Source organism: Lethenteron reissneri, chromosome 53, assembly GCF_015708825.2.
Source record: "Lethenteron reissneri isolate LAM-NWPU_2019-01 chromosome 53, ASM1570882v1, whole genome shotgun sequence".
In the NCBI taxonomy this organism is placed as follows: Eukaryota; Metazoa; Chordata; class Hyperoartia; order Petromyzontiformes; family Petromyzontidae; genus Lethenteron; species Lethenteron reissneri.
In genome coordinates this window covers 8,501,738-8,529,511 of record NC_083831.1, presented here as the reverse complement: position 1 = coordinate 8,529,511, position 27,774 = coordinate 8,501,738, and the positions used below count along the sequence as shown (strand labels likewise).

At 50.3% G+C, this 27,774-nt stretch overlaps 1 protein-coding gene across 4 annotated transcripts; it reads right to left on the bottom strand.

The window, feature by feature from the left end:
• Positions 1-41: 41 nt before the first annotated feature.
• YLPM1 (YLP motif containing 1) lies at positions 42-27,774 on the bottom strand. 4 transcript variants are annotated; one of them, XM_061573607.1, is made up of 17 exons: positions 25,709-27,774; positions 24,754-24,859; positions 23,954-24,209; positions 23,377-23,451; positions 22,213-22,405; positions 20,554-20,666; positions 18,559-18,800; positions 15,274-15,336; positions 14,511-14,630; positions 13,244-13,420; positions 12,668-12,751; positions 11,617-11,700; positions 10,346-10,435; positions 8,302-8,353; positions 5,693-5,826; positions 3,808-3,991; positions 42-2,277 (listed from the first exon to the last, which is right to left on the bottom strand). In XM_061573607.1, the coding sequence occupies exons 1-16, from the start codon at positions 27,574-27,576 to the stop codon at positions 3,845-3,847; spliced, it is 3,804 nt and encodes a 1,267-aa protein (XP_061429591.1). In that variant the 5' UTR covers positions 27,577-27,774; the 3' UTR covers positions 42-2,277; positions 3,808-3,844. The 4 variants fall into 4 exon arrangements, 3 of the variants coding, with proteins under 3 accessions (XP_061429591.1, XP_061429592.1, XP_061429593.1); XR_009756823.1 differs by lacking the exons at positions 42-2,277; positions 3,808-3,991 and having other exon boundaries at positions 5,695-5,826; positions 8,302-10,435; positions 23,377-23,454; XM_061573608.1 differs by lacking the exons at positions 42-2,277; positions 3,808-3,991; positions 5,693-5,826 and having other exon boundaries at positions 5,833-8,353; positions 23,377-23,454.

Genomic DNA, 27,774 nt, shown 5'->3' with positions numbered 1-27,774 from the left:
AGCACGCACGACAGACGACACACGAGAGAGGACTGCGCAGCTGCGATCCGGGGATTATATTTATCACGCGGCGTTTACAATTCACGTTCACAGTCTGCGTGCACCGCTTCGCCTGCCCTCCACCGGCGGCGCACTCACCCAGAAAGAACATCCCCCCCCCCCAACAACACCATGAACATTTCACGCGACCACCAACCGCGCGAGATATTTGTTTTTGTTACAAAAAAACGATCCAACTCATCAAATCACGTCCAACGACAAAAACGAAGCTTTTTCCGCGGGGAATACGCGACAGGTAACGGCAGACAAAGTCACCCCCCCACCACCTCCCTGTCCAATGTCGCACGCGATCACTCGAAAGATGTCCCCGTTATTCATTCTGTGCATCGTTGGACGACGTTTCGTCTCGTCGCCAGCGTAAAACACGCGGGGTGGGGGGGGGGGGTACCCGGGTTAATCCATTTTCGCAAATCTTTCATACAATCTCCGACTTGTAAACCCAACCGCAGAGGGAGGGGGATGTTTTTTTTTGGGGGGGGGGAGTGATGGGTCCAGGGACTGTGTCCATCACGATGGTATGAGCAGCACCAGGAGCCAGTGAGCCCCAACCCAGCAGGCTGCGTTCGAGCACATTGATGAGTCGAGCCCCGCCGACGAATGTTACGAGCACAGGACGGAACGCCAAGTAAACGTGTAGATTAAAAAAACCAGGCTCGCACACACACACGTCCTCCTATAGCTTGCCAAAGGCATCGCATGGTCATCGCGTGTGTGTGTGTAAATGGGCTCCTGTGTATGACAAGTAAATAATGTGAAAAAGATGGGACTGTGGTTGGGCAGGGATTGGGTCTGTAGTGGAGAGTTACTCTGCAAGGGGGAGGGGGGGGGTGCACACATGGCTAATCTTGACGAAACACGTTTTATAAATGTAATTATTATGACGCGTCATCACTTAAGAGGGCGATTGATCTACGAGTGACGAACTGCTCATCTTAGCTAATCCTGCAGCAATGAGCAGCGGGACCTGGCGATTCGGGATGCCACGTGATGAAATCTATATTCGATGCCCACGCACAGACGACCGTCCATATGAAAATGTTCTCCGTCTAAATTCGATTGATAACCAGTGCCTTTTTATTTGGGGGGGGGGGGGGGGGAATGCACCGATAGAAATGCAGGTGATGTTGAACTCGTCCAAGCCACCCTGGCAAAACACAAATCTTTGTAACTCCTAACAGCAGCAGAAAACAAAATAATCGGTGACAAACCAGTTATCAAGAGTCCAGCGAGTTCATCCGACGTTGCTTACCGAGGCGATTTTAAACGCGTTGCCAGCGGGCGCGCCCCGTCACTCGAGTAAAGCGGTGAACAATCTCACGAGGGCACATCGCCCCCCCCCCCCCTGAATCGCGTGCCTGTCGCACAGGCCGCGGACACGGCAGGGACCAACAAAGTCCCATGCAGAAGCAGCAGCAGCACACGCTCCAACGCCAAAGACCATCGCCCAATGTTAATGGCTACGAATCTCCCTCCCCCCCCCCCTGTATGAGCGAGGGCACAAAACAATTCTATTCCGGACATTCGTCAATCCACCAAGTGATAAACGACTACCGCCCATGCCATGCGGGAGTCATGGAGATTTTTTGACCATACTTCGCCATGCTGGTCATAGTGAAGGGGGGGGGGGAGCGCAGGATCAGCTCCGATATCACTCGCTCACGATGGTCGCCGTGGCCAGGGTTCATCACAGCCCGCGCAGCGCACTAACATCTAGTACCACCTCCAAGGCATAAGCCAGTGGCCAACTTTTAAATGGCTAAGGCAGCAACAAGGAACTACGTTTAAACACGCGACACTGCCTGCTCAATGTTAAAACTCCCCCAAAAACGAATACTATACCTTCGCGAGCGACACGATTGCTCGTTATCCACATTCCCACGTCTTCCGTGTTACCGCGTGCGCCAGGGCACAGTGGAGGGGGGGGGGGCGTTGCGGTTGGTTTACAGTAAAAAAAACGATGTTTGTTTTGCCATCTCCGCCCTGTGAAAATTGACCCTTTTAACACATTTTGTTTCCTAAATTCACAAATGGGAATAATTAAACGGGAAAGCATTTAATTCACATAAAAAACCCACAAACCACGTATGCAACTCGTTACAGAACAGGCCTTGGGATTACGTAAAAGCCTCCTTCGCAGAAAATGAATTGTCCATCTTTTCGTTTGTTTAAAGTAGACGCAACTTTCTTTCATCCCACTTTTCCTTCCATCTCGGTCACCTAAAAGGAAATAAAAAAACATCCAAAATGTCACAAGTTTTAACAGACAACGGGGTTTCAGAACTTAAAAAATTACGTATCAGAGCGCAACACAGAATGGACAATCATAACCCCATGTGACATCGAAACTCTGCATACATTTTTGCTCCTGTCTCTTTCAGTTTTACCTTTCAGGAGGTTGTGTTCACTTGAATCAGCAGTCCCCTGAAATGTGTTCCTCAAGCCACTGCTTGGCCATTAGGGCCTTCAGCAGAGAGAGCTCTATGTACGTGTTGAACTTCTTTTGCACCGTACCTAACCAACCGTGCTAATCGTAGGTGCGGGGGGGGGGGGGTCAGGACAACAAACCCCCTATAGAGGGTATGTTGGCCTACTCTTCCACGCTGGCCAGATGCTTTTGGCAGAGGTGGGAGAGAACCAACACTTTACCCCACTACACGTGACCTGCCCATCATAAGACTTTATCGGTGGAGAACATACTTATTCGGCCGGCTGGACAGAGGCGGAGGGATTTAATAAACTCGCCCTATCATTTCATCTGCCACGCTGCCGGGCGATCAAAGCGTGGCGGCGGCGACCTCTGGATTGCGGATCACAGGTGCGCGAACAGTTACATTCGCAAGAGGGGGGTTTCCCCCCTGCGTCGGCACGGTTAGGCAAGCCTTTGCAAAGGGACCGTATTGCGTTTGTGAAGGAGAAATCGCAGAGGATAAGCCCACGCAATTCGCAACGGAGAACTCAAAAAACACACAGCTCAAGAAACCATGTTACTGTACTGCAAAGGCTAGGCCGTATTTACGAAGAAACAGGGATTCAATCCTGACAGATCAACCGTGAGAGCCAAGGTTTTGCATCTAGCTTCTATCAAATGTCAACAGGTAAAACATCGCAACATCACTTAAACTTTCACTTGCTTGTGCCACATTTCATTTGGTCTACGTGCGCAGCACTTATGCCAATCCACTGTTGGATGCCGACCTCCCCGTCCCGTGCAGGGTTTGTGGGGCATATTTGACCATACTTCACCGCGCCGGTCAGCGCGTGATGGTGAAGGCAGGCATAGCATGGATGTGGTGGCAGATTACAGCTATGGATGTTTGCCCTCTGCAGGCCACAACTTAGCCCGGCAGCCTGCAACATCTGTCATGCATGATGGTTGCCCATCCATCCATTATACAGTTTCAAGCCTGCATAAGTTTCCAAGGTTTGCCACAATCAGGCACATTTCGGGTGACCTGGCCATTGGCTCATTTCTTTAAAACTGCTTCATGCGCTTAGTTTGGTGTCCTTTCCCCGCACCTCCGATTAGCACGGTTGGCTACGTGCAGTGCGAAATAAGTTTAACACATATACAAAGGGGCAAAATATTTTTCCACGACATCAATAAAGACATTTTTGAATTGCGAACACAATCATCAACAAATCTCAAAATTCACGTAGAATTAAACAGGACTGCAACTACGGGGATGTCCACTAACGTGTGCGCGGTGTGGTGGGCGTGAAGGCTGATGTAGGTAGCGAGACACTTACCCAGAGCTGTCGGCAAACACCTAACGGGAGTTTACGGTTAAAAGTATCGAGTGCGATTAAGAGCTTTGGCGGCAAACTCCCCGCTCTCGTCCGTGATGCGATCCCAGTCCGTCTGACCCACCACAAACCCGATGGCGCGCTTTCTCTCCGCCTCGCTCTGCTCTTCCAGGTCGGCCCAGCGCACCTGCGGAAAAACGCAAGCACCGTGTTTACCAAGGGGGAGGGGGTGGGGGCGGTGTGGTCACCACGTAGATCCGCTGGTCAGGCGTCCGCAGCTTGTCGCAGAGGTTCGTGTTTCGAATCCCGCAGGCCACCCTGGTTATTATGGGCGCCACGGTGGCGAGATGTTAACGACCTCGCCTGGTCTACATGAGGGTCGTGAGTTCGATCCCGACCCTGACGTTTGCTGTATATTTGGAGTTTGCGTGTCTCTCTCCCCGTGGTCGTGTGGACTTTTCTCTGGACCCTCCGGTTTTTCCCTCCACATTTCGAATCAACGTGCATTTAGAGTATTTGGCTGCTATAGATTTCCACGTGATAAGCCACTTTGTTGAGCTATCATTTGTCGCCAGGTCGGTTCTGAGAAAGAGCTATATAGCTCAGTGGACCTGACCTGGTAAAATAAAAATGTTTAAATGGTTAATGCGGTGTGTGTTATACCACAAAGATACCACAGCGGAGATTTAAAGGTCCCACAATTCGGTTCGAAACGAGCAGGCCATTTTTTTTTGAGAAATGTTAAACGTTACGTGGAAGTCACTCACAATTGGGAAGACGCAAGGCAATCATCGCCCCCTCCCCCCCTGCTGCTGGCAAGACTCACGCCCAACTACGGCGCCAGGTGCTCAGTCTCCGATGGAGCTACGCACTTTTAAATCATCTAGATTGAAAAACTAATTTCTTTAGAACTGTTTGTTGTTTAATTGGTTGTCCTTCCCCCACACCTACGATTAAGCACGGTTGGCTACAAACGGAGCGAAATAAGTTCAACATACGTGTATACATTAAGAGCATTAGGCTTTCGCGACAAATATTATCCACAAGAGTTTTTTTGGGTTAGATCGCGTAAATTTAAATGCCGGTTGTAATTATCGGCGAAACGTCGTACTCAAATTGTACATTTTGTGGGTTCACTTTCCAATACACCGGTGTGCTGAACTAATAACGAAATGGCACGCTTTGTTAACACGACAAACCTTACCAATTGGCTGTGTAGGGTGGTGGCGGGTTTAACGACACATTTATATTTACGCGATCTTACGCAAAAAACCTATATTATGGAAAGATATTTTCTAGTCGAAAATGTTCTCGTGTGTGAAAAATAAGAGCGGCTCCCTCGCGACTCTCTTGTCGGGCAGCAGTGCGCTACGGCCGCGAACACCTAAAATACAACCCCGCTAATTAATAAAACAGCACTCCCCGGTAATTCTGTCGCGAATACGCATGACAGCGATCATGAAAAGCCTCGAATATTAACCCTTCTTCGCCGTTACGAGAGACGTCTGCAAGATGCAGGGTGCGGTGTCCCCCGTTCAACTGAAACTTTGAACACGCAAGTGGCTCAGCGTAAATTTTATTCGCAGAGACGTAGCAGTGCCGTTGTTTTTAAAGACGTTGTTACTCACCGCAGAGAACTGTAGCGACTCGACCGCCACTCTAAAATAGCTGGCACCAAATTGCGCCACACGTCTTTCCGGCATGGCCTTGTGGGAGTCCTCGGTACCGATAAAGTTATTTATTTGCTTTTCTTTCCAGTTTCGTTTTGATAGCAGTGTACACGCACCTCATTGGAATGGAATCGGAACGGGGGGTTCACTTACATCATCGAAATCAAACCAACGGCGCAAAACTAAAAACGGGAGCGCGTGCAACGGGGGAGCCTCACCCGTTTCTTCCCCGGCTGTGCGGGGCGCTGGCTGAAGTACTCGGGCAGCGAGAGGTAATCCTCCATGCGCTGCTTTGCTGAGGTCAGCAAGTCGCGTTTCCTCTTGCAGCCTCCGCCAAGTCCGTCCAGTTTATCTGAGGGACGCGGCGTGGGATAAAGGGGCGAAGGGGGGGGAAGAGCAGCGCGTCAGCCAACGCGCTCCCGTGCCATCGTCGTCGTCATCGCCACCGCCTGTACGCCCGCGTTGGGAGACTGAACGCGGAGGGGTAAGGCGTTCTCAGCGTCGTACGTCAGATAGGCGAACGCACGCACGGGAACTGCACCCTCAAAACACCTCTGGCGGTTTACTTTGCTGCGTATATACATTTGGATGTACCATGCACGAACACGAACCCATTTAGTGGAACAGAGCGTAAAAAAATTATTTTTTATTTTACCATTATTAACGGGCAACTTCTGATGCAAACGCACGACACACTTTGCTTCTTGCTCATATTCAGCTTCAGCTGTAAGAAAGTTTCACAATCTCCCCCAACTTTATTCCATTTACGCTACTGGCATCATGTCCATTCAGAACCCTCGCAGATCAGTGAGCGACCCCCACTGCTGGAGAATGGCCCACAGAAGGTGAAATCCCTTCCAGTGCTCTCTTATTCACACCGACGGGCGCTGCACTGTGCTACGCACCCCAATAAAAAACACGTTCCATTGCATGGCTTAACAAAACTAAATTATTATTTTAGCAGGGTGTCCTTTTGGCCATGTACACTCTTAACGCCGAACCGTGCTCCGTTCTGAATTGGGCAGTGGAGACGACCGTGTCTAGATCGGATCTCGCCAGGCAGGCGTTACGTGGGGAAATGAACCGTGTATTTGACCAAACCCACCAGCATCACCCCTGCAGCTACTCGGGAAAGGGGGACCCACACCTTTGTGGCCTAACGGTCTGGGACAGCTGAACCTCCGGTGGCTAAACCGAGCATTTACTCCGCTTCACGTGCCAACCCGTGCACTACGCGACTGGGTCACCTCTGGGACCCACCGCACCCCCCTCCCCCCTTTCGATGAACAAAACCTACAATTTAAGCATTTTAATAAAAAAAATTACTTTTATTATTATTAAATAGCATAAAAGTTGAATAAATAGACAGCGATACATAAACAACTGGGCGCTATCAGTTTCTGTGCAATCGATGCAAGGAGCGGCCCAGGTCTCGCCACGGATATACTTTATTTTAAAACATCTGTTGCGTCACGCAGAAGTACTCAGAGCGACGCTCGATCGCTCGCTCTCCGATGAGCACGGCTGGCTACGTACGTCGCGAGCGAAGTTCAACATAAATACAGACACACACACATATCGAGCACGCGTGCGGGGGGGGGGGCCCTCCTCAAGCGCCTGCCGTGTTACGAACAGCGCGGTCGATGCGTTCACAGTGACAAGGAGGCAGAGTGCGTGCCTCCGCCTCTCAACAGGCAAACTCGTGAGGACACGGGGGTTACGATCCTTTCATGGGACTGACCAGAGCGTCGTCACCTCCGGACGGAGGGCGCGTTGCCGTTGCGGGGAAGCTGCCGATAAATTAGCGTGTTCTCTAGATTTGCAAAAACGCTCCGGAAAGTAAGATGCACCCCTAAATTTTTCATTTTAATTATAGGGGGGAAATAAAATATATTTTATAATTCGGTGAATGCGGTAGATATATATCTATAGAACAGGCTCACGGAAGAAGCGAGTGTGCACATTGGGAATTCCATTACTGAGTATTTGGCACGTGGCAGACTATTGGAGTATCCAGAAGAAATAAAAAACCCACACAAGAGGGGGGGGGGGGGGGGTTAACATTTGAAACACAGCAAACACTTCCAACTCATCGAATCTCTCCGTGGATTGAACCCGGGACACTGAGCAGTAACCCCGCCAATTAACGTCCGATATCCCGCAGGCAGTTTTCCATGCCAGTACCAACCCAGACTCAACAACATTGCTCACAGCTTTCGAGATCCTGACCAAGGTCAGTTAGAAGAGTCCGGTCACGTAAAAACGTGCGATTGTGTCGTTAGGAATGCCATCGTTCGCACAAATGGAATGTCACAACTACAAGCGTCTCCCGTAGTCGCAGAATGAAAATCAAAGTGTGCAGCTGACGGCTGAGAAAGCATCTTCTTGGTTCTTTCGGTAAAGTCACGTAGAAGGGAAAGTAATAAAATAATAAAAATAAAACATAATAAAATAATTCTCACGACGCTTCGGCCACAACGCAAGCAGCCGTCCGCAGGTGGAGAACAGATCTGTCGAGACGACAGTCTGAATTATTTTATTATGTTTTATTTTTATTATTTTATTATTTACATTCTACGTGACTTTACCGAAAGAACCAAGAAGATGAATCCCTGCAGTCACGAAAGCTTTAAATCGGCTGAGAAAGCATCGCGCGGCTAACCCCTGGCAGCCCATATCGGAGGAGTAACCCATGTCTCACGTTTGGAATACGGCAGTAATTCTTTAAAGTCTTCCTTGAATGTCTCTAAGCACTCAACATTCAGACCGGTAGCCCCCCCCTTAGGCGGGGCAGGTACGTTAGAGAGAGAACGAGTATAACACGTACCTAGTTTTGCTTCAGAGGTGTCCATTTCCCATTTGCTTTTTGGGATATACCCCTGAATTGCAGACAGGAAAAAACCTTTCCTTGTTAACACACAGCAATGGCGTGATTCGTTACAGGATTATAAAAAAGAAGTAACGACACGAAAGCCTGCGCACACAAACATCATTCTCTCCGTCGTCACTGTGCTTCGCTCGAGTTGCCACCTAAACAGCCACTTCGCTCGCCTCCCCCTCTCCGCCGCTTGGCACGTGAAATGGAACGGCCCAAGTCAAGCACCACGCCGTCATCATTTAACCACGTGACTTGGTTAAGGCCATGCCATTAATGCCAAGGGAAAGAGGGCGGGTTTTTTTTGTGTGGATGTAATATCGTAAGCAACTGGAGCGAAGCATAGTGGAGAGTTACCGGTGGCAATTTACAGTGTGACGCTAATTTCTAACATTCATAAAACATGACAGGAGTGCATATGAACAGCATAACATTAAACCAGTAATGCCATGAAAATATTTTCGTTGTAAATGTACAGCATATTGTGTAACACTACATGAAAAAAGACTTTTACAGGGCAGACGAATGACAAAAGACCACCGAGACGATACACCGATTGATCGGTCTGTTCCGAACGTTTACATTTTTTCATGAAAAAACTAAAATATCGTAAGCCACCACCACTCAAAGAGTGGCACGTCGCGAGGCTGGTATATCATTAGTTGGCCATGTAATCTACACATACAGAAAAGAGACGACTCCGCACGCACAGGATATCTACGAGCACAGGCAAAGCGCGATATACGCGAACACAGTTTCGGTACGCCCGGGTGGCTCTCACAGCGAAGAGCTGCAAAGTTGGAGACAGCTGCAAATTCAGATTGTGATGGGGGGGGGTTGGGTAGGGAGGGGTGTCAAGTCAGCCCATCAACGCTGCGGAATCGGTAAAACTTAGTAGCTACTCGGTAGAATGCCAACCGTGCGCCCATCCATCCTGTGGACAAGACTGGTCCATAACCATGGGAATACGGAATTTACACCAATGCCTCTGGGGGGTTGGGGGGAGCCCAACTGAGATGAGACCCCCCCCCCCCTCCCGCCTCAATGCGCTAGTGAGCAGGAGATAGATAACTGAACTTGACCATTTCATCATGTACGTCGAACTTAAAAGAGATGCACGACCGCTAGCAGTTATGGTTTACTTTACAGAAGACAAACTGGGCAGTCGGCCAGGCACTGAGTGCGCCACTGCCAACCACCAGCCTGGGTACTTAAGCGAGCTTGCAGCCCCATGTGTCCTGGTCGAGTTACACAACCGAACGTTTGTGGCCTAGACAGGACGATCATCAGCGCAACTCGTTTCGGTTAATTAATCCGTCAAACAATAATAAGTAGAGAACAAGCCACATTTTCTCATTAGGTGATTTCGTACATCGTAGTTAAAACTACTTCCGTCACCCCCCCCACCCCCCCCCGTTGCATGGCAGGTCAATTGTCTGTCAATGCTGCGGGTTCTGAACTGTCAATCGTCGCGACCCACAACACGGCATCTTTCCGTGCCTCGCCGAACGTTCAGGGTCGGTGACCTTGCACACCTACGGCAGATTCTGACCGGGAAGCAAACGTGGACTGCACGTGTCTGCAGTTCGAGCATTGGAGTTAAAGAGCTATGGCTGTGGTGTGCAACCTTTACAAGATGCGGTCGTGTGGAGAGACGGACTGTGTGTGTAGCGGTTAGTGCTCTGCGCTATGAACCCAGTGACCAGAGTTCGATTCCCGCTCACAGCCAACAACAGTGATGATTATCTGATCCAGTCCTGGGCCTCCCCTAGGTCGACTCAGCCTCAAATGAGTACATGGTGCTGTGTGTAAGCATCGTCACTCAGGAGACAAAGTGTGGCCGGGCATGATGCTGGCCACCCACCCCCTTCGTGTGCCGTTCCGGCCTTTGTTAGGCGCTACTCGCTAACAGCACTCGCCCCAACGGTCTGTTAAGGCCATACGGGGGGGGGGATCGTTGTTTGTGAGTGCACGTGAACTAGTGTAGCATTCCTACCCCCTCCCCATCCCCCTCCTCCTCCTCAGTCGTGGGTGCAGTCTTCTTGCTCTCGGTTTCTTCTGAAGGATCCGTGTCTTCCATTTCCACCTGGATACGATCGCATCAAGAGGTGGGGTGGCCGCGCCAACCAAATAAAAACAATCATAAAATCGTCAGTACGTTTGAGATCCGCGCATTCATATAGCGCAAGGCTATCGCCAAGGTGCTACGTTTCACAGGCGGGTATAGTTTAACACGTAGGCTTTCGCAACCAATATTATCCATGAAAGATTTTTTTTGGGGTTAGATCGAGGACGTATAAATGCGTCGTTAAACCCGCCAGCACCCGACACAGGCCATTGGTAAGGTTGGTCACGTAAACAAAACATGCCACTTCGTTACTCGTTCAGCACATCGGTGGGTTGGAGAGTAAACCCACAACATTTACAATTAGTACTTTAAGTACAACGTTTCGCCGGTAATTACAACCAGCCTCATTAGGCGACAGCCAGAGTTGTGGAGAAATCGTCCTCCTGTTTCGGTTTTAAATAGACACGTATAGTTTGAAGGCTCTTCACAGCAGGGGCGATGTCGCTACATCGTTTTTCAAAAATCAGGTCATTTGTGAGCACATTTTCAAATTTGGGCCTTTACACTGGCACACATGGACCCACTCTTTTTTCAAATAACATCATGGGATCTTTAACGTCCACTGTGAAGCAGACAGCGCGAGTTTACGATTAATGCACCCGTAGGGTTAACCAGGGTCGGCCCGCTGGAATCCGAACCACGCGCGAACGTCTGCAACAAGCGGCGAAGGTGCTACCGTGCCAAGGGCCAATCTCAACCGTGGCTGGCGCTGCTGCGCTATGAACCCAGAAACACCGTGTTTGATTGTCGACCACGACCAACATCGTAATATCGGACAGAAGAGCGTTCCAGACGGCCGCAGAGGCGCATCTGAAAGCGCGCGATGCGGCGACCGTCTTTGTTCGATGGCTAGCCAAAAGCCGCCACTTGCGAGGATGACCGAAGTTCACGTGATGGTTTATGCAAACCATCACGAATCGCCCTTACGAGCGATATCTTGCCTCCCCCTTCGTTAGGGTTACGAATGCTCATGCATAAACGCTCTCGACTTGATACGATGAGGGTTAAAAAGAGCCCACGTTGGGGGAACGGACGACGAGCAGCTGGGGAGGGAGGGAGGGGAGGAGGTGGGGGGAGGAGGGGGGGGACACCCTGGTGTGTTGAGGACGTTGGCGTTCGTGGGCCGCAAGCCACCTTACCTCCGCGATGGCGGCGTCCTGAAGCAGCGAGCGGATGTCCAGACGAATCATGTGCTTGGGTGTCACCTCCCACTGATCGGCCATCTGAACGAGCCGGCGGCGGCGGCGGCGACGACGACACGCGGGACCGCACACCAAGCGTGTGACGATGCGTGACGCGAGTCATGGAGATGATGAATTTAACATTTTTTTGGTTCGTTTCATTGCGCTTGTTTAACCCCCGCCCCCCCGCCCAGGAGAGCCTTGCCGAGTCTGATGACACTTGTTTCAGGGGGGTCCCTGTTTTCGCACTATAAGGCTGGTGATTAGTATGTATAATACATAACCTTTAATTAGTACAGTTGGCTACGTACAGTGAGAAACTCGATACACATACAATCCAAATTGAGTGATTTGTGGGTAGGAACGAGGCCTACAAATTTGGAGCACGACGCCGGCACGAGGGTGGCCTACTCTCTTGCGAATGACGTCACGGATCTTTAAGGTCCACCGTAAAGCAAGGCAGCGCGTGGTATTACTGTGGTCAATACACCCTGCAGGATTAACCAGGGCGGCCGCTAGATTCGAACCGCGAAACCGCAACAAGCGGCGAAAGCGCCACCGCTGGGCCACGTCAACCCGTAACGCACCCAACATTGTCAGATTTCGGGAAGCTAAGCAAAGTGTAGCCTGGATAGTACTTGGATGGGCAACCGTCACGCACGATCACTTTGTCCACATTTGGGGCCAACTCCAATTCACCACAAATTGAAAACGATGCATACCAATTCCAGCGTCAGCCCCGTCATCCAACACTGGATGAAGTCCTCCCCAAGCCTTCCCCGTCTCTCCCGGATCCTGCTACGTAACCGTCCACCGGCCCAAAATCGCCGCTCCTTCTCCACGGTGGTGGTGAAGGAGCTGTTCCCGCGTCATCTATGCCTTCTACCGACTGGTGCGCTGCCCAAATCCCAGAGTAAACGAAGGCATTAAGAGGCTCCTCCCCCCCGCCACAGTGCCCTACACGAATGCTATTCGTGACAAACCGAATGGGGGGGTGGGAGCCACTCACCTTGTTGATCTCGTCGTGTTTGCGGCCGTGTGTGTTCCGCTTGGCGCACGTGTGCGTCTCCCCGGTTATCTCGGCGAAGTACACCTGGTGAACGAGCGGAGGGCATCGCACGCAAACATCCATGTGAGCATGCCGCCGCGTCCTGGACCTTGGCAGCGGCTGCCTTAGGCAAACTTTGGGGCAGCGTCTTACTGTGGACAGCTGTGAAGTTTCAGGCGCGGCGCATCAAAAGAAAGATACCGCGCGCACGCATACACACTGGGTTTCCATTAACAATGAGAAATAGCTCAACTTATTCGAATAGACAAAATAGCCTTGCGTTTGATTTCAATACGCACTTTATCCCAAGATTAAAACACTTTCATATGACCGAAAAGGAAATTAAAATGTTTACCACTTGCATCGTTAATCCAATCATTAAAAGCTCAACTAATAGCGTGAACTGCCGAGTTCTTTAAAACAACAAATATGATGGGAGCAATTAACAATAACGCTCCCGCATTTGCCCATCCCATTCATAACATTTTCGTAAACCCTCGAGACCACAGAATCCGGCACGGCTTCACGTCACCGCACCTCGAAGCCCTTGGTCTTGGCGGAGCTCCAGAAGGACTCGAAGTGCTTGACGCGGTTGTTGATTGCGTCAATGATGATGAAGGGGAAGAAGCCATCGTCGAGGGTCTTGCGGAACGTCTTGAGCATGCTGCTGCGGTACGTCTCCTCCATCTCCGGCTCGTACTCGTACTCCATGACCTGTGGCGGTGACACGGTGGCGAGATGTTAAATACTACACCTGGTATATAGGAGGTCGTGGGTTCGTTCCCGACCCCGACCTCGACGCCTGTTGTATATTGGAGTTTGCGTGTTCTCTCTCTCTCTCTCCCCGTGGTCGAGTGGATTTTTCTCCGGGTCCTCAGTTTTTTCCCTCCACAATTAGAATCAACATCACGCGTTTAGGGTATTTGGCTGCAATACATTTCCACACAATAAGCCACTTCATTGAGCTGTCATTTGTGGCCAGTTCGCTTCTGACAAAGAGTTATTTAGCTCAGTGGACCTTACCTGTTAAAATAAAAATTTGCTTTAGTTTAGTAGTTTAGACATGCAACCTGCAAACGCACCCGAGCTCGGAGTGCAATTCCACCGCTGTGGGTACTGTGCCACGTGGCCCCTAAGTCGCCTCAGCCTCAAACGAGCACCTCGTGCGACATGCAAACATTGCCACTCGGGAGACAAAGTGCGGCCGGGCATGGTTCTGGCCAGCCCACCACCCACCCCCCTCGTGTGTCGTGCGGGCGTTCATAGGTGCGCCTCGCTAAAAGCACTTGCCCCGCCAGTATGTTAAGCCTACACAGGGAATCTTTGCTGCACGGCCCTCCGATGCCTTTTTCGGGTTGTACCGCTGTGTGGTGTTAGGCGCGAAGTCCGACATTCCGCTGCACGTGCTGGGAGCTTCTCCTTTAATTCAGCTGCTGAAGAAGCTGCCAGCATGTGGACCGAAAGCAGAGGTACTAAATCCGTATTATTATGATTATTATGATTCAATTGGCTTGAACTTACCACAAAGTCATCCGGCCACTTTCCATATGCATCAATGCCATTCTTGTTGATTCAAGTATATTTTGTTTCACCAGGAGAGAACTCAAAAAGGTGAGCACGAGTCTCAATCGGTCAACCAATTGCACCTGGGTCTCTCCCGTGACCTCCTGCCAGAGAACCTTCGACACTTCACGTGGCCTCAAAGTGTAAAAACACAAGCGCTGTGGTGCCGTCACCGCCACTTGGTGGAGAAACGGTGCTTGTTGCTACTGTTGTTGTTGGTGCAGGAAAAAAACTGGCCGACCTTCTTCTTGACTTTGCGCTTGGTCTCCGGGTCAGTCTGCGTGCGCTCCACCTCGGTGACGAAGTAATCATCCAGGCTGAGCACGCGTGGCGCCGCGCCTCCCTCCTCCACCTCCTTATCCTGCGAGGACCATCACCGCAAAGGCATCCTCCAATTAGCCGAGGATATCTGTCGGGGCAGGTGCTGTTCACGGCAGGTGCTGTCAATGGGAGCATGGCTGGCGCTATAAATATCTAATTGTACCGTCTTGTCATTTTTTATTATTTTCACATCACAGCATTAACATCGTGTTATTTTGTAGCACGACACATCGCACCAAACATTGCACTGAGTGTGTGCATTATGAGCCTTCAATGTCGCCTGTAAATGTTTATAAACTATAGGTTCTTAAACAACACATTCTAATTTGCTTTGTGGAGGCATGAATGCACGCACCGACAAAAATCCCCCTGTATAGCCTCAACATTATACGACTCATTAGCGAGCCCCTCCGATTCGCACGGTTGGCTACGTACACACGTACAACTTCCAGTATATTTGAGCCACAATTTTAGCTCTACGAGCGGTCAAGACAAGCAGCATAATTTAACCTGACGCGACCAAACGCAACCAGGCCCTCCGACGCGTTTTGGGTCGCGTGCTGTCCCAAGTGCCCAAGAAGCTCCAGGCGCTCGGCGCGAAACGTCGGACGCCCTACGGCGACGAGGTTAAGTATGACTGCAACGGGTTTTCTCTCTGTTCACGCGCCGGGGATCACACTCACCCGTATGAGCTTGGCGACGTGGGTCTTGCCGCTGCCGGGAAGGCCTCGCATGATCACCACGATCTGAAACGAGAGGCGCGCTTGAGACTCGGCGGCAAACAGAACAACCGACGGTTGCCACCGCAGCTTCCGGACTGCCGTTGCGGAACGAGGGCTACGTTTCACTTTGATGGCTAACGGTACGCCCGGCTGTGTGTGGTGTATGAATAACAGTGATGCCACTTGCAGCCAAATTGCACAGAATTGTTGCGTGGTGTTGCTTTGGCGGGCTTTGGGTGATAAATTGTGAGTGACTTATTTCTGTATTCGCGCAAAAATTGATGCTCGCAAGGTGCTGAGATGGCAATTAATAACTTGTACAATATGTATTTTAGGCAGAGCGTGTTGTCCTGGGTATTTGATCCATTTTCCTATGTTGGATAGCAGAGTGGACCTCTTTACCCGTGAATATGATTATCTTCTGGGCCAACAGGACCACAGTCCCTTCGTGAAAATGAGCACATGAATGCGCACGTAAAGGATACATCCACTATGCCACTTACTGTGAATTTCGCATCGAGTCACATGACCGCACAGAACATCCAGTACCAAAAATAATGAAAACTCGACAAAGCCGAGTGGGCTGGTCAGCGAAGATCCCATCACATTGAGCTACATTGTAATTTGACTAAATTCAAGCTTAATTGAGAAATGAAAGCATTGGATTGGCCGTCATGTGATGAACATCTGTCAGGTTTAGGGCGAGTCCGAAAGTGCGGCTTCCTTGACTTCAGATAAAAGAGGTCGCTTGAAGGACTCCCTTGAAGTGGTTGCGTGAAATATCCTCGATGGCGGATGATCCACTATCTCCATTATGGAGTGCCACACCGCCCGATGGGAGTTCCGAACGGACACTTCTTTATCTTGTGACATGATGCCGATAGCATAATTGGAATGGAATTGGGAAAGGGATAAATCCATGGGAGATGTCGCCCGAGCATTAGAAAATTGGAAAAAGTGGGACTCTGTGTTGAAGTCTTATGGTGTCCAAGGAACCACTCGGTACAATGCAAAGATAATTTCAATCTCATGAATTATCTTCTACAGTGAAGACCGCCATTGTCCGAAACGTCGCCTATATATATTATTTTCCTTTTAGGGCAGTGTTATTGACTAATGTATCGAGCTTTTGTTATTTGTGCCTGTGCAGCACTGCCAAAGTAAAATCACTTAAAAAAAATACTAAACAGTGCTGCCCTCCGACACAACCGAAGATAATGGTTGCAGAACTTCTTTTGCACCGTACGTAGCCAACCGTGCTAATCGGAGGTGCTGGGGGAAGGACAACAAACTAAATGCAAAAAGAAGTTCTAAAGAAATGAGTTTTAAATATAGATTTAAAAGTACATAGCTCCAGTGGCTTCCTAATATCGGAAGCAAGAGCGTAAAGCCAGTATTTAGACTGACGTCACCAACATTCCATTACTTTCAATGAATGGGTTCAGCTCTTAGTGTAGCAGTGCATACTGATTTAGGCCAGAGAGTGCTTTTGAACTATACCCTATGCAGCTAAACATCGTATCTTACTGGAATTTAAGCCATATTTTAGAATTCAATACACTATTAGTTGATAAAATAAATATTCTGGCAATGTCTCCTTCATATAAATACCCCGGTTTATGTCGGGGATGCGTTCCTGAAAGACGTGACGGTGAATATGGAAACGACGCCAATCAAAGCAATTGATGGATGCGAGAAACGACGGAGGATGCCGTCAGCGGCGCGAGTATGTGGGTTGAGGTGAAGCAAATCGTGCAGCGGTGTTAATAAAGTGAGGACGTATTTTCGAAAATCGGGGTACTGTACCTGTCTGTCCACATACAAAACAAAACCATTTCTTACACAACTTATTAGCCGCACTGCCTTCTGGGAGTGTATATTTTTAGCAGTGTTGGTTCAAGACAAGCAATCTCTGGACCGGCTTCAACACACAGAGTCAGGATTGCTCGAGTCTCATGGTGGCGAGATGTTAACTACCTCGCCGAGTATACAGGAAATTTTGATTTAAAGCTTTCGTGACTGCAGGGATTCATCTTCTTGGCCTCGACGGACCTGGTTTTTCACCTGAGGACGGCTGCTTGCGTTGTGGCCGAAACGTCGTGAGAATAATTTTATTTTTATTATTTTATTACTTCCCTTCTACGTGACTTTACCGAAAGAACCAAGAAGAGTATACAGGAGGTCGTGGGTTCAATTCTGACCCCGAAGCCTGTATATCTGGAATGTTCTCCCTGCGGTTGCATGGATTTTTCTCCGGGTCCTCCGGTTTTTCCCTCCCCATTTAGAAACGTTCGTTTAAGAGAATTTGGCTACTATAAATTTCCACGTGATAAGCCACTTCGTTGAGCTATCATTTGTGGGCAGGTTGTTTCCTTACCTAGTGAAATAATAAACTAATGGTTTAGTTTGAGTCGATGCTGGCTAACTCTTGTTACCTGCCGAACATTTTATTTTGTTGCGCAATTTTCAATAATGTCTTGACAGTTAGTTTACACGTCGACTGACCGCAACTGCTTTGTCAATAAAGCCTCGCTTCAATAATGGACGTTTTGGTCATGAACCAAAAATTTGCACATTTTAGATATTACCCGTGAATGACCGAATTGGAAAAGAAAACTAATTGCAATGGTTGCTCCCTCCTGTGAAACTTAGCGGGATACTCATGAAAAAAAGAGAAGTTTTGAGATTCAGCGAGGCTTTCCTGGGTCCAATGAACCTTATCGGAATGGGCACTCACCACATTTTGAAGAACATCTTATGAATGAATGAATGAATACGCAAATGAGGAAAGACCGCCCAACGCGGCAAAGGACGATAAGTGGGCAGCGGCGTGGAAACCACCGACTCCACTGCTTTGCGACTCAGGTCTCTGTCGGGACTTTTGCACTCAATGGTCTCCCTACCTGGTTTACCTTACAGGTTAGAATCAACATACGCTTAAGAATAGTTGTTTGCGAGAAATGTCCACGTGATGAGCCACGTCGTAACCTGGATAAAAGAGATATACAACTCAGTGGGCCTTACCTGGTGAAATAAGAATAGTTTAGCTTAGTAGTTTAGACACGCATCCTGCAAACTGCGATTGCAGTTGCGATAAGGCTCGGTGGGCCTTAACTGGTAAAGTAAATTTGACAAATGAAAAAAAACGGAATAAATTAATGGGCGAATAATATATTGCAACGGAAAAGAGACGTGGGCTCGCAGCGAGACCCGGCGTGCCGGGGGGACAGGAGGCGTCACACTCACGCGCTCCGGGCGGGTGACGCGTCCTGGCTTCTTCAGCAGGTCATCCACGTGCTTCGACTCTGGCTTCTTCTCCTCCACGTGCGGCATCGGCGGCGGAGGGGCCATCGGCGGCGGTAGCGACGAAGGTGGCGGCGGTGGGGGCAGCACTCCCATCCTCCTGTCCGGGGGTCCCATCCGGCTGGGCGGATACGGGGGCCGATCGCGCGAGAACGGCATGGGCGGCCGGTCCTGGTAGTGCTCCCCTGAACACGGGACACAAGTGGAGCTTTGAGTCGAGGCTCTTTCGCCGCACCTCCGATTTGGCAGTTGGGGCTACGTATGGGTGCGAAAGAAGTTCAACATACAAACGTACGTCCCTCTCTCCCTCTCCAAAGATCCCGCGTGTAGCCTCAACAAACTGGAGGAGCAAGTGCTGTTAACGATCACCTATGAAGGCCGGTACGGCACACGACGTAGGGTGGGTGGCTGGCACCATGCCCGGCTACCTTGGTCGCACATTTTGAACGACCGACAAATACAGTTCCTTTATAGAGGCTCTAAGCGTTTGGCATCTAAGTACATCTCTCAATTAATTTGCATTGTAACTAAAGCAGAGTATACAAACTCAATACGTGTTGCTGTGCAGCAGTGTGTAAGATACATAAGTAGAATTCCCTTTTTTTTTCTGTTTCCTCAGGAAAATAAATCATATGCTATAGTCCAGTCCTTTTGGGTTTCCAGACCAATATTAACCAGGTCAAAACCGTTTCACAGTTTCAATGCTTGAACAAGTGCCACTGGATAATATAGTCCTGTAAATCCAAGAGTTCAGTGGACTGCATTGTTGTACTTATTTACATGTGGAGAGCTCGGTCGCGATCAACAGCGAATCGATTATGGCGCAGTGACGAGAGTTGACAAAATGGTATTTATCCTCAGTGGAACTGGCCTTCACTGAATTAAATAAACTAAGGGAGCCTAAATGGGCAAGCAAGTGACATCACGATGACTATGCGAGTGACACTATGACGGTATGTGGCCCATCAGCACAAGCTAATTATATTACGCGTTCTGCCAGAATCGTAGGTTTTGATGAACACTGCACAAAGGCATTTGTTAAGAACAAATGGACATGTGAACAACCATGCGAAGTGTTCTATTACCATATTAACTAGATTATAAGATCCTCCGGAAAGTGAGACTCACACAAACTCGGCTCATTTTTTAATCTTTTTTTTGCTTCAATAAATCCGACATCCCGCAAAAGCAGCAAACAAGGGTGTGTAAAGTTACGGAACAAGAGTGGATGCTGGGTAAAAAGTGCATGTTATATTCTGGAGAATACAATAATGGTGGAAGTGGCTTCGTGGTGGCAATAGAGTTGTTGACTGGCTGGTGCCCAGTGCCAATAAAGTTATTCGAATCTGGTCACACATGCATTGGTTGTGCCCATGGCTCAAGTGGCTCAGCGTTTGAGCCAGCGGCTCTCGATCAGGACGTCGCGAGTTCAGATCCCACTTGAGGGTTGACTTGAGCTATCATCTCTCTGGGGTCGATACAATGAGCATCACTTTCATGGAGAAGTCAACAGCGGTTGTCCAATGGATAGCCTCGCCCCCACCAGAGTATTGTGGAATTTCCACCACTGGCTCAGGGCTGTAAGAGCAGGAGATAAAACATACCACTTTAATGATCATTTAAGCAGGAAATCGTTGGACTTTTTGCGCTGCTCCGAGGTTTCAGTAGCCTCAGCAACACAACGAAGGAGACGTGCGGCACATCATTTACACCAGCGTTCTTCACTGCAAGACCCGCGGGCCACTGGTGGCCCCTGGTGGCCTTCAGTGAGGCCCATGATGTGCGCCCCACCATCATCATCATCGTGCTGCTGTCAAACCCCCAAATGGCTTCAACTGTGTGGCGGCCCTCATACTGATGATGCCTTATCGGCGAAGTGGGGCCACCTCCCTCCGCCCCCCTCCGCCCCCTCCGAAAATCAGGAATCTTGCTTGTCACCTGGGTACGGCGGTGCCATGGACTCGAACGGCTTGCGTTCGTACGTGGGTCGCTCGGGTCCAGCTCTCCGTTCCGCGTAGCTCATGTAGCTGCCTGGCTGCCCCAGAGGCAACCTGCGCAGCCCCGCAAAACGAAACAGCAAGCCAGGTGTGTTGGTGTTGTTTTCGGATATCCGAGGCCACCCGTCCGAAGGAAGAAGCGTTCCCGATTGGGGCGCATACCGCAAGCGTTGTTTTTTGACGAATCGTCACGATTCGGCTGCGCCATTCAATTAACTTTTGTGTCGTGTTCACCATCTCGTTTGTATTGTTTCTGTTTGTTTTTACTGCGCCACGGTGGCGAGATGTTAACTACCTTGCCTGGTATGCAGGATATCGTGGGTTCAATCCCAACCCTGAAGCCTGTAAATGTTCTCCCTGTGGTCGCGTGGATTTTTCTCTGGATGATCCAATTTTTCCCTCCACATTTAGAAACAATGTGCGTTTAGAGTATTTGGCTGCTTTAAATGTCCATGTGATAAGCCACTTGGTTGTATTATAATTTGTGGCCAGATCGCTTCTGAAAAATAGCTATATAGCTCAGTGGGCCTTAGCTGGTAAAATAAAAGAGTTTAAATAGTTAAAAATAGTATCCCGATTCTCCAAGTTTGTTCGCTCCTATGGCCTAAATCTAACAGTATGTCATGCAAAAAAATCTGCATAAGTGGTAGGTTATGGTAAAGGTGCAACTCTGCATTTGCTTGCTCACACCGCTGCTGGCAGTATGGCCTCCAAGACTGCGAGCTCGGGGAGAGCCCTGCTAGAGGGTACACGGCCTACTCCTCCATGCTGGCCAGGCATCTTGGAAGAGGTAGAAGTACCCACCTTACCCCGACACGCGCCTGCCAGCGATCAACTGTGGTGGAATCCATTGATGCTGCTGGGCACTTTGGGTGCCATATTTGTGCCAGAAAGGCGCCGCACTTTAACCGAAAATGCAACCGACTCGACAGGAGGGCTTTAACAAACTTCAGACATTTTTTAATTTGCCTCGCCAGGAGATCGAAGCGGCAACCTCTGACCTACGAGTGCATGCAGCATGCCAACCGTTGCATCATGGCGGCATCCCGTGTAAATGACAAAATCGTCCATTTTTAAATCCTTTATATTAAGTTCACTTGCTTGCTTGCGTGCTTGCTTACGACCGTGCAAATCTTTCGGTCGTTTTTTAACCCACTTCCTGTGATCCAATCGAGCTGACATTTTGCACACAGACTCGTTGTGCGTGACAATGAATTTGTGAACATTTTTTTCCAAAATGTTACACTGTTTAGGGAAAAATTTTAAATATTTCATTACCAATTGCTTAATGGTGGCAGACAATCATCTGACCCATAGGTGGCAGCCATCTCAAGCCAGAGGACGAGAGGACTCTAGCCGCCCGTTTCATGATGACGCAAATGTTGACTAACCACATGGCATGAAATCCCTGCCCCCACGCTGTACAATGAAGACTATTTATAGAGCAGTTAAATTGAAGCCGCCAGGTTCTTGAAAGTGGAAAACGGGTCAACGCTAGTGCCCTCGGGAATATACGGGGCATGTCAAGAGGTGATCTTACATATAAAGGATTTATAGTGAAAAACTTTTAAGGGTTAATTTTTCCGTGCGAAACTCGCACCGTTCTCTATCCAGAGGCTCCCGGATGAACTCTTTGGACGCGCCGTCCTTGGGGTCACGTGAAAGCAGGGGCGGGGGTCTGGGCCCCCTCTCAATGGCCATCATGGATTCCCTCTCCCACATCCCTTCGCCATCGCCGCCCTCCCAGCCCAGGCATCGCTCCCGGAATGACGCGTCGCCGGGCGGCAAGCTCTCTGCGCAGCGGGGGTCGCACGGGCAACAAAGAACCATGGCAGATGAACAACGCGTGGCATACGGTAGCAAAAACAAACACTGATGTGGGCAGCCAATGTCCAAAATTGATGTACTCAGAGCAATGGTAAAATGTGCAGTTATATGGCTGTGGATCGTGGACAAGTTTGCATGTTCTCCCCGTGGTCACGTGGATTTTTCTCCAGGTCCTCGAGTTTTTCCCTCCATATTTAGATCATCTGGCTGCTATAAATTTGCACTTGATAAGCCACTTCGTTGAGCTATCATTTGTGGCCAGGTCGCTTCAGAAAAAGAGCAATATAGCTCCGTGGGCCTGACCTGGTAACATACATTTTTTTGTAAAAACACAAGTGAATCCAAGGAGGAAATCCAGGCTTTTGAGGGATGTGATGCTTCCAATGGCTAAAACGTTTTAGGGACACGAACCATGACTGGCAAAAAGCACAGGGAGGAGGAAGCTGCGATGACATCACTCAAAATACAAGAGGGACTCTCCGACACCATACTGCAGGGTACAGCAGAAGGGGACTCGGGAGAGAAATTGACTGACCCCAGAAGCGGCTACTGAATGATGTACGAAGCGACTTGGGACAGGGAGATCAGCGGGAGACGCGCAGACCGCAAAAGACCATACGAGGCAAAGAGTCGATTGCCAACGCATCAATGGAAGCCCCCCCTCCCCCCCACCTCATGATCCCCACGGCTAAAGGAAAGATGATGGCATATAGTATAACTAGTTGGCCAGCCAGTCTATTCAAGGGGCCTATAAAAGATGTGTGCACTGAAACTAAAGGACCCTTTTTCAGGTTGGTCCTGTAGGAGGCATTTTTCATCAACGTGAATGACAACGTTCGTTTTTTTTTAGCTACGGAAGAAAACCGAAGACCACAGAGGAAATGCATGCTGATGAGAGAGTTCCCTGCTTGTGATGTCTTTGTCTTTGTACACGTACCTCTGATGTAGGACTTCCCACGACCCAGGGAGACTCGCTCACCATATGACGTCTGCTCTATGCGAGGAAGCACTTCTGCTATGCCCGCGCACACACACATACACACTTAGTAGGTTACGAGCCGCATGCAGCGCTTTTCAAACAAAAACGTATGACTGCATATTACGGCAATATTAGCTCATGTACAGGTGCTTAATTGTTGCATCACAAGATCACGAGAGATGGTAACAAGTTGGGGAGCTCCGAATCTGCCAGTGGATTGAAGTCAGCGACCCGACTTTGATTTCCTGGTTCAGGCCAATATAAGCGACGAGTAATATCTGAAACGGTCCTGGGGTCGCCCCCATTAAAAACACACACACGCAATGTCTGGCGTGGTGAAGTACGGTCAAACAAAAACCGCCTATAGGGTCCTCGATACGTGTCACCACGCTCGTGAACACGGTTTAAATCACAGGTGGCTGAAATGCAGATTCAAACCCAGCATCTCGGCTGTGGCGGCTCAGTGCTTCGACCCTCCGGCCACACGGCAAGCGTGCGGAACGGCTTCGTCTCCGACGATGCTGGCACGTCTCACCTGAGCTGTGCGAGTAGTCATGCGTGACTTTCTTGACACTCATCGGCTCCAGGTTCAGCGGCTTCCTTTCGAGCAGCGATGATGATGATGGTGGCGGCAGCGGCGGTGGGCAAGACCCCGGGTTGTCGTGGCGCTGCACTCCCGTGCTGGGCGCCAACGATTCCCTGACCCAGGGAGCCTCCCCGTGGGACCAACCGCTACCACCGGAGTCGACCTTGGGCTTCTCCGCTGGCGAGTCCAGGGCGTCGAGTGACGTCTGGAAAGACAACCCCGCCCCCACCAAGGGTGTGTGTGTGTGTGTGTCATGATCAGGAATTCATTTCTCAGAGGATCTTTTCTGGGTTCAGCGTTTCTGAGTCTCGAGACTCATTGTCAGGAGGGTCCTGCTAAGTTTGCCGCAGCAGGGGTGACGTTGCTACGTACAATCCAAATTGAGAATTCTTCGCTGTCATTTGTCAGGGATGTTTGTTCGGCCAATACCAGTTACATGCAGAACATGGGGAGAACATACAGACTCCGAGTCGGGAATTAAACACAGGCCCTTCTTGCTGTGGGGCACAAGTGTTAGCACTGCGCGACCCTACTGCCCCCGTATTAACCAGGGGAGGCCGCTGGGCTCAAACCACGAGGATGTGCAACAAGCGACAAACTCACAATGCCTCGCTCGGCCATTTTGCCGCCCACACACACACGAGATGGCAGCGTACCCGTTAGTATGGCAGTATAAACACAGCGTACCTTTAAGTATGGCGGTATAAACACAGCGTATCCGGTAGTATTGTAGTATAAAGACAGCGTACCCTGTAGTATGACGGTGCAGCACTGCTGGAAGGGGACGGGGATGCCGCGACTCCTCGAACGTCATTCTGCATCTCGTTCAGCAAATGCAGCTGCTCTTGCTGCTCCCTGAGAGATGTATTGAAATATTTTAATAGAAATAAACACAGACACACGCAAACATCAATTAACCAAAAGAGGTAAATGTGCTGATGCATCATGCTCAAAAGCAATTACAGCTTTTAATCACCGAATAAGAATTTAAAACATATACCCAATTGTATCATAAACGATGGGCATGGGGTACATAACGATTCAATCACCCCCGGCGATTAGATACACCGTCACCAATCAACGTTGCCATCCGATTCAAGCGATTTTGTTTGAACTCGCTCGAAAATAATTATATTTTATTTTGATGGTGGACAAGCGACGTGTCAATAACGGGAAGTACCCATTTGGGTATGGAGCAGAGACATCTGGACGGCCGACTGAGAAAAGGTCACATTTTGAAAACATTCATGGAAGACGACAGTTGCAGCACGCGCATTTAACTGCACTGAGCGACAGTGGTGAATTGGTCAGGGCAGATATGCGACGGTTGGATTATTGCACCAAAATACCGTCAATCACTGAATTTGAAAATCCGTCAAAGCCATCTGGTACATCGACAAATTAAGAAAATAAATTAACAAGGTACTTTATATCAAATAAATTACGTAGGTTTGTTGAACTTCTTTCGCACGGTACGTAGCCAACCGTGCTCATCGGAGGTGCGGGGGAAGGACAACAATTTAAACACAAAAGGCAGTTCTAAAGAAGAAATTAGCCAGAAATGTATTAATAATTCAATCGTTTAGATAATGATTGCATTGATAGATTCATCAGGTAATGATTCAGTCCAAAATTACATGCGAGCCATTAAGATATAATCTTCTTGCGCAGTAAAACACAACCGAACGGATCACCTGCGCTCACCTGAGCATCTTGAGCTCCTGTGCGGCCTTTAAGATGATCTCGTGCTCCCTGCTCGAGAGTGACATCACGCGATCAGGGAACTCGAGGTCTCCCTCCTCATCCCCGTCCGCTGGCGCTGGCGGTGGCGACGACGGAGGTGACATTTCCCTCCGCCATCGCGGCACGACGCCTTGCTCGTCCCACCGCTCAGCGTCGCGATCCCAGTGTGGCCGTCCTCCACCGTCATTGTCGTCGTCTTCCTCGGGTCCGCCATCCCATCGACGCATCGGCGGCGGTAGCTCCCGTCTGTTTCCAGGCAAAGGTGCACCAAAGTGTGACCTGCCCGGGCCCGAGGGGTCCCACCTGCTCGAAGCCGGAGGGCCATCGGGCCCTCCCCTGCCGAATCCCCGCGGATGACCCTCGGGCGGGCCGCCACGTCTGGGGCCCAGCGAGTGTCCGCCCCGCTCGTGCTCACCCCACGGCGGGAACGGAGGCCTGTCCGGGCCTCCTCGTCGAGGCCCCTGCATCATGAACCTGCCCCGTGGCGGGGGTCCCATGAAGCCTCGTCCCCGCATGCCCATGGGGGGCCTTCCCATCCCTCTGTGCCTGGGCATGCCAGGGTGACCAGGGCGACTGTCAGGATGCCAGTGGTCCCACCCATCCTCGTTCTGCTCTTCGTTCCAAGGGCCTCGCTCTTTGTAACCGAACTCGCCCTCTCTGGGGCCTTCTCTCCAGTGCTCCTCCCTGCCAGGGCTGCTCCGACCCAGGGGCCGGCCGTCCACGTCGTAGTATTCTTCCTCCTCCTCTTCCCCCTCGGCCCCAAATTCCCTGTAGCCCTGCGGTGGCTCTTGATTAAAGTCACGCTCGAAGCGGGCATCGAAGTCCCTCTGGAAGCCGAACTCCTCTTCGTACCCCTGGTCCCTATCTCTTGGCTGCATCGGCTGGAACTGTCGGTCCATGACCTCCCTGGGGAACCGAGGTGGGAATGGCCTCCCCGAGGGAGGAAACTGATTCTGACCCCTGTTGCCCCACTCGGGATTTTTGCCTTCGAAAGGTTTGTTCAGAGGTCTCATGTTGGAAGCTTCCCTGTTTTGCGCAAACGGAGGTCTGTTCCATGGTTGCCCTGTTTCGTGCGAACGCTCCTCGGGGGTCCACCGCTCGTCTGACCTGTGCGGCGGGGCATCGCCCCACCTCTCGCCACTACCACCCATGCCGCCGAAGGGTCTTGCATCGGTGTCATCATTGCGTCTCTGGTCCTGCCAGCCGGGCGGCTGAGAATCTATCTGACCATTGTCCTCCATGTCCTCGTCTAGAAGCATGGGCTCGTCCATCTGCATGGAGACTGTGGTGCTGTCTGCAGGATTAGACGACAAGCCGGCGCCCTCATACACGCTGCTAGCTGAGCCGACGCTACCCTGATTGGGCTGTGAAGTCTGCAATGATGCCGTGGATGACGGTGCGAATATTCCCGCCGCCAGTTGCCCACCTTGTTGCGGCTTTATGACACCGGGCAGGTGCTGCTGCTCGATCTTCGAGGCTTGCAGGTTTGTCTCCTGGTCAGTCTTGCCCTTTTGTTGGTCACCGGGTGCGTTCAACTGGTTTGGCGAAACATTTGATGGTGCCGTGGTATCTCCTGTTTTGGCCTTCTTATCGGGAGGCTCGCTTGTGCTGTCACTATCCGGCGCCTGATTACCGGCTGCACATTGCTGGGGCGTAGGAGCTCTGACTTGTCCAGGTACTGGATGCCGGATTTCTGCAGATCCAGGAAATGAGCCGTGAGGGCCAGGGAACCTGGGAGCAGTCTCCATGGGCCCTTGATTTAGACCCCTGACTGGCACTGCCTGACCCTCCCCTCTCGGGCCAAAACCTCTGGGGTTAGGGCCACCCATTTGAGGAACAAAATTTCCGGTGCGCGAAAAGGGGGTTTGAGAGTTTGGGCCAGGTGGTCGGAAACGCTGCCCATTTATATGGACACTGTGACCCTGTGCGTTGGGACCTTGAGGGCCCTCAGTTCTTGGGTTTTGGGCATTAGGTCCCTGAAAATTATTGCGAGGTCCTTGAGTGTTTGGATTTGGAAAGCGAGAACC